We start from the raw sequence: 5,883 nt of genomic DNA, 5'->3' as shown, positions 1-5,883 counted from the left end.
AAGGTCCAAATGCAATTGTTTCTAGAGCTAGCCAGTAGAGGAACTGGTGAAAGAGACTCAGGATATATTTATATACACTGGATCCATAACTCGCCTTCCTCGGGGCCAGATGCCCTGGACGGCTGTACAGTCCTGCCCATGGCTCAACTGCTGAGGTGTTTAGACACTGCCTTCCCCGCTCGCTCTCCTGGCTTTGCAGAGGTCTGTGCCCCCATCTGGAAGAACACGGATGGGGTGGGCTGGAGGGCCAAAGTTTGGGTCCCCATTCTGAACAGTCAGTCTATTTTTTTCTCCTGATTGAGGGCTTTTATCTTCCGATGGGGGAGATGGGGTGAAACACCCTAGTTCAATGCCATTCCTAGGCTATTAATACTCTAAATATGAATACTGTGGAGGCTACTAAGAAAATAGGTTATCTCCTGTGTTTGAAATATTGAGATTCATGCAACGAACACCCATGCAGCTCTATAGCATTGCTGGAGATTCCACTGCAGTGTCAGGGTAGCTGGGCCACAGCACTGGGGGAGCAGACGTCTGCCAACTCCCGGGCAACCAAGAGATGGGACGTGCTTTTGTGACCCCGAAGCCTGAAAAAATGGTGACATCTGAAGTGGAGAGGTCCCCGGGTGTGTTAGCTTCTCTCCATAGGCCTAAGGGAGCAAACGAGAGACTTGGCAACTTGCAACCGGTCACACTAACTGTCCCTCCCCCGGGCTTCCCTCTCATCGACACTGCAGAGAAAAAAAACCCAAATGCAGCATTTTCCGTTATGAAACGCAAGCCTCCCGAGCATCTACTTGGCAGCTGCGACTCGCAGACCCCAGCCTGTGACAAAGAAAGGGATTCCAACACACAGGACGGTGTGTTCTTTTCAATGCAAAATGGAAACGACCTCTCGCGTCATTACCAGCGCTTTAAAGCCAAGCCACTGTGGTTCTCTGTGCAGGTGGGCTCAGATGGGAGGGGCGGGGAGTGGGGAGTGCGGGGGGGGGGGCGTGCATCTCCTGGATACTGTGTGCATTTACCCAGGAAGCAAAGGTGGGTCTCAGGTTATGTATGTGCTATGAGGTGGCCTCAACCTCCTGGCTCCATAGGTGACTCCCATCTGTGGAAACCCCTAAGCCGGCGATGAAGATTTGCGTGAAAGCCATGGACAGCTATTCTGTGTTCTAAGTCAAAAATCAAAAGATCAAAAGTCACTTGCACGACTACTGCTTCCCATGCAGAACCGGATTACACACTGTGGAACAGACTGACTACAATGCAGGCTGTTATGCAACGTCTGCACTCCGTTCCGTGGAGCTGTGGGGATGCTAATAGGTTGCAATCAGACATCGGTTAGCATTTTGGTGATATTCACATAGTTTGTATTAGCCAAGGTGCAGTTGGCCGTTTTCAAGTTTTCCTCCCTAAAGTCCTCGTTGCTGTTGTTCACCCCCTCCTGGATCTCCATGTAATCAGACTTACTAATGGTAGAGGCACTTCTACTTTTCTTTAGGTCAGGGGAGGACGGGATCTTTGGACAGCTCGTCACTTGCAGGTACTGGGCCTGCTCCTCTCCCTCTGTCTCCCGGTGGTAGAAGTAGTTGAAATTGGACACTATGACGGGGACTGGTAAGGCAATGGTTAACACACCTGCAATTGCACATAGGGAACCCACGATCTTGCCCCCAATGGTCGTCGGGACCATGTCTCCGTAGCCTACAGTTGTCATGGAGACGACTGCCCACCAGAAGGCATCCGGGATGCTGGGGAACTGGGAGTCTCGCTCATCGGCCTCCGCGAAATAGACAGCGCTAGAGAAAAGGATGACCCCGATGAAGAGGAAGAAGATCAGGAGACCCAGCTCTCTCATGCTGGCCTTGAGGGTCTGCCCTAGGATCTGGAGCCCTTTGGAGTGTCTGGACAGCTTGAAAATCCGAAAGACTCTTACCAAGCGGATGACGCGGAGGATGGCCAGCGACATGGCCTGCTGGCCCTGCTGGGCGTCCTCGGGCTTCTCGGCCAGCTCCGTCCCCAGGGTGATGAAGTAGGGGATGATGGCCACGATGTCGATGATGTTCATGATGTTGGTGAAGAAGCCGGCCTTGCTGGGGCAGGCGAAGAACCGCACCAGGAACTCGAAGGAGAACCAGATGATGCAGAGGGTCTCCACGATGAAGAACGGGTCGGTGAAGGAGGCCGACGGCTGGTACCCGCTGGTGCTGTTGGCGTAGGCGTGGAAGGCCACGCCCCCGCCATGCAGGTCTTCGTTCTCGTCCCGGAAGATGGGCAGCGTCTCCAGGCAGAAGCTGACGATGGAGATCAAGATCACCATGACGGACACGATCGCTATAATCCGGGCAGGCCCCGAGCTCTCCGGGTATTCGAAGAGGAGCCACACCTGCCGCTGAAACTCATTCTCGGGCAGAGGGCGCTCTTCCTCTTTGATGTAGCCTTCGTCTTCCCGAAACATCTCCATCGCCTCTTCCCCCAGCTCATAGAACCGAATCTCTTCCGAGAAGATATCTAAGGGCACGTTCACGGGGCGCCTCAGCCGGCCCCCCGACTGATAATAGTAGAGGATGGCGTCGAAGCTGGGGCGGTTCCGATCGAAGAAGTACTCGTTGCGGAGGGGGTCAAAGTACCTCATCCGCTTCTTGGGGTCCCCCAAGAGGGTCTCCGGGAACTGGGCTAAGGTCTTCAGCTGGGTCTCGAACCGCAGCCCCGAGATGTTGATCACCACCCGCTCGCAGCACTCGTGGTCGGCCTCCGGGTCATAGGTGTCCTGCGGGTGGCCAGGGAGGGCGGCAGCCTCGTCCGCCGGGTCTCCGGTGGCTACTGTCATAGTTGGGACTGAGAGAAGCGCCTCACGCTACGCCTTCCAGCTGCCTGGTGGCAGGGAGCTCAGGGTGCTGCCGATGGTCCCAGGAGACGCGGGCGCATGGGCCTGCGCGCCCCTGCGGGAGAGCCCGGGGGCTCTCTGAGAGCCAGGGACACAGCTTGGCTGAAAGACAGAGGCAGTTAGGACGTGAGGCCACTCAGCGTCGGCTGGGTTGCTAGTCTATGTCTCCCATCAGAAGCATGACCACCACCACTGAAGAGCACAATTTGATTTCACCTCGGAGCCTGGCTGGGGATCATGGGGGGTGTGGGGGGCGGGATCTGGAATGCCCTGCACTGAGGGAAGGTGGCGGACCCCTTTGCACCGCCTGCAGGAGCATAACCCCGGACTGGAGGCTGGAAGAGAGCCCTCCCGCAGGCGCTGAGCTAAGGTGTTGCAGATGCCTGCGGCCTGGGAGGTGTTGGCAGTGGCAGACCTTGGACCTGGGTCCCCCTCACCATCCCCACGCAGCAACTCCTCGCGTGGCTGTTATGAAATGAGAGACTGGCTTACCTGGGAGGCAGGACGGGAAGCTCTCTCCCTTGCAGAGCTGATCAGCTGGCGAGGGAATCCTAGCTACACACACGGGCAGCCTGACTCCCCATCACGGTTTGCGCTTCAGCTAGAAATAACGGTGAGTCATCATGGGCAGGAGGGCAGGCGCCAGGTCCTGGAGGTGAGCTCCAGGTCTGGGCTGGGCCGCAGGGGCGGCGGGTGCCTGGTCAGGGGCACGCGGGAGGCCAGGACAGCTGCGCGTGGGGCCGGAGCCTGTGGAAGGAAGGAGGCGAGATGCAAAGGTCAGCAGAAGCCGGAGTCTCGGGAGGTAGGACACAGCAGCCAGGTGGGGCCAGGGCTGTGGGGCAGCTGGTGCCAAGCCTCGGGGCCCTGGCAGCCTCCCTTCCACACGCCCTTCCCGTTCTGGGGTCACACCTGAGACTCTCCCTCAGCCTCCCAGCCTCCTCTGGGCAGGCTCTCATCCGCTGGAAGCATTTTCTCCCCGGGAACAAGCCTGCAGGCTTGGCTGGGTCTGTCTCCTCCAGGGGCCTCCCAGGGCTGAGCCGGGTCCCCTGCTGGTCCTCAGCAGCCACCAGGAGGGACTCTGGGCCGAGCCCTCCCACCCCAGGTCAGGCCCAGCCTCTGGAAAGGGGAGAGCTTCCCACACTGCAGTCTACCACGCGCTCCGACCCCCGCGGGGTCCCCCCAACACACACTCCTGCAGAGCTCGGCCAGGGGACTCCTCCCGCAGAAAGCTCAGCTCCATGAAGCTGCCTGGCTTGGGCCCAGGACTGAGTCGCCCTCGGGTATCCCTCGGCTGCAGGCCTCCCTCCCGGCGCTTGGCATTGGAGCCGGGCAGGCGCCGGACCACCGATTTCTCCCCCCGAGAAAATCCCTCCCTCCTCCTGGGCAGGGGCGGCAGGGGGCCGGCCGGGCTGCCCGGCGGCTGGGCAGCAGCGAGAGGGGAGCCTGGAGGAGGCCGGCTTCTGAGCTGGACTCCCCGCTGGCCCATCCCGCCGGCCCCGGAGCGGGAGGGGTCTGGGCCTGGGCCCCCTCCCCTGCGCCCCGGCCCGGCCGGGATTCCACCGCGCGCGCTCCGCGCTCGTCTCCGCGCCGGCGGCCTAGACCCACCGGCCGGCCGCGGCCGCCTTAACTCCCTCCTGCCCGGCCCGGGGGGCTCCCCGGCCTGTGCAGCGCAGCCGGGGGGCCGCCGAGGCGCCCTCCCCACCCGAAAACTCCGGAGCCTGAAAGGGGGACGGGGAGCGGGCGGCCTCCCCGGATCCCAGCCTCCTCCCGGCCGCGGGGAAGCGGAAAAGCCCTTCCCGGCCGCAGAGCCGTGCGGATCCCCAGCCGGAGGCGCCCGCAGCCGGCGTCCCGGCGATCCGGTCCCGCCACCGGAGCCACTGAGCAGACGCGGCTATGCGGCAGCTGCACTTCGCATCCCCCGCCGGCTCCCCGCTCACCCTCCGCCCCGCACCGCCCGGGGTGCCGAGCCCACCCGGCGTCCCCCCTCCGCGGGGCGCCAGCCCCTCGCCCGGCTTTCCCGCCCGGGACGCAGCCCGACCCCGCGCTGCAGGTGGCGCCGGGTGCCCGCAGCCCCGGCCGGGGGGCAGCACGCGCAGCCCGGCGCCCCGACCCCGCGTTACCCTTCCGGACGGGCTCCCGGAGCCTCCATGTTCCGGGGACCGCGGCGGCGGCGGCGGCGGGTGCGGTGCGGGCGGCCAGCCGGGAGCCGGCTCTGCAGTCCCGCGGGCGGCGCGTACGGAGCCCCGGCCGCCGCCCGCAGCCGCACCGCCACGCAGCGCCGCACCTGGCCCGGCCGCGAACTCGAATTAAAGGGGCCGGCGGGGGCTGGAACCGCCGGGCGCGCGCCCGCCGCCGCCGCCGCGCTGGCCGCCGGGCTGAGCCCCCGGCCTCGGCCCCCGCCCCACAGGAAAGCGCCCCCTTGGTTGTCAGGGCCGGCCCACCAACCAGCAGCTGGTGGAGAGCTCAGCGGGGTGCCGCGGACGGGGAGCAGGGGAGCAGTTAAGGCTGGGTCAGGAGGGCTTCCTGCCAACCCTGAAGCAGGCAGGGGGGCCACCGGGGAACCGCGACCGCTACCCCAGGCTGGCCGGCCGGGAAGGCATCCGGCCCCCGGACAGGGGTTGCGATCTTTCCGATGCTGCCATGCTGCCGGCCTGGATCTGAGGACCCCTCTTTGGCCGCCTCCAGCCCTGCCTCTCCACCACGCTCTTACCCAACCGCAGCTTGGCTCCCAGCAACGCAGCAGGTGCGGGGCTGACCGCAGTGTGGCACAAACTTGCTGCTGCGTTGGCCCTCGCCGCAAGGAGCCTCCAGCCCCTCCCCCAGGGCCAGGGCAGGGACGGCTGGGGGACCTGCAGCGACCCTAGGGAAGGACCCTCTCAGACCTTGCAAAGCCAGCTGGAGTGAGGGGTCTGAGGTGGGGAGTGCAGCTCACAGCACCCCGGGGTGGGCCAGAGGGGATACCCTTTGCTCTTGGAAGGATGCGTGTGGGGACGCAGCCT

At 63.6% G+C, this 5,883-nt stretch overlaps 1 protein-coding gene across 2 annotated transcripts; it reads right to left on the bottom strand.

The window, feature by feature from the left end:
* Positions 1-1,196: 1,196 nt before the first annotated feature.
* KCNA2 (potassium voltage-gated channel subfamily A member 2) lies at positions 1,197-5,173 on the bottom strand. Of its 2 annotated transcripts, none has more exons than XM_059675684.1 (3): positions 5,005-5,173; positions 3,377-3,631; positions 1,197-2,986 (listed from the first exon to the last, which is right to left on the bottom strand). In XM_059675684.1, the coding sequence occupies exon 3, from the start codon at positions 2,825-2,827 to the stop codon at positions 1,328-1,330; it is 1,500 nt and encodes a 499-aa protein (XP_059531667.1). In that variant the 5' UTR covers positions 2,828-2,986; positions 3,377-3,631; positions 5,005-5,173; the 3' UTR covers positions 1,197-1,327. The 2 variants fall into 2 exon arrangements, with proteins under 2 accessions (XP_059531667.1, XP_059531668.1); XM_059675685.1 differs by lacking the exon at positions 5,005-5,173 and adding an exon at positions 4,073-4,787.
* Positions 5,174-5,883: the final 710 nt, after the last annotated feature.

The sequence above is a fragment of the Myotis daubentonii genome, chromosome 18 (genome assembly GCF_963259705.1).
Source record: "Myotis daubentonii chromosome 18, mMyoDau2.1, whole genome shotgun sequence".
In the NCBI taxonomy this organism is placed as follows: Eukaryota; Metazoa; Chordata; class Mammalia; order Chiroptera; family Vespertilionidae; genus Myotis; species Myotis daubentonii.
This window is presented reverse-complemented; position numbering and strand designations above follow the sequence as displayed.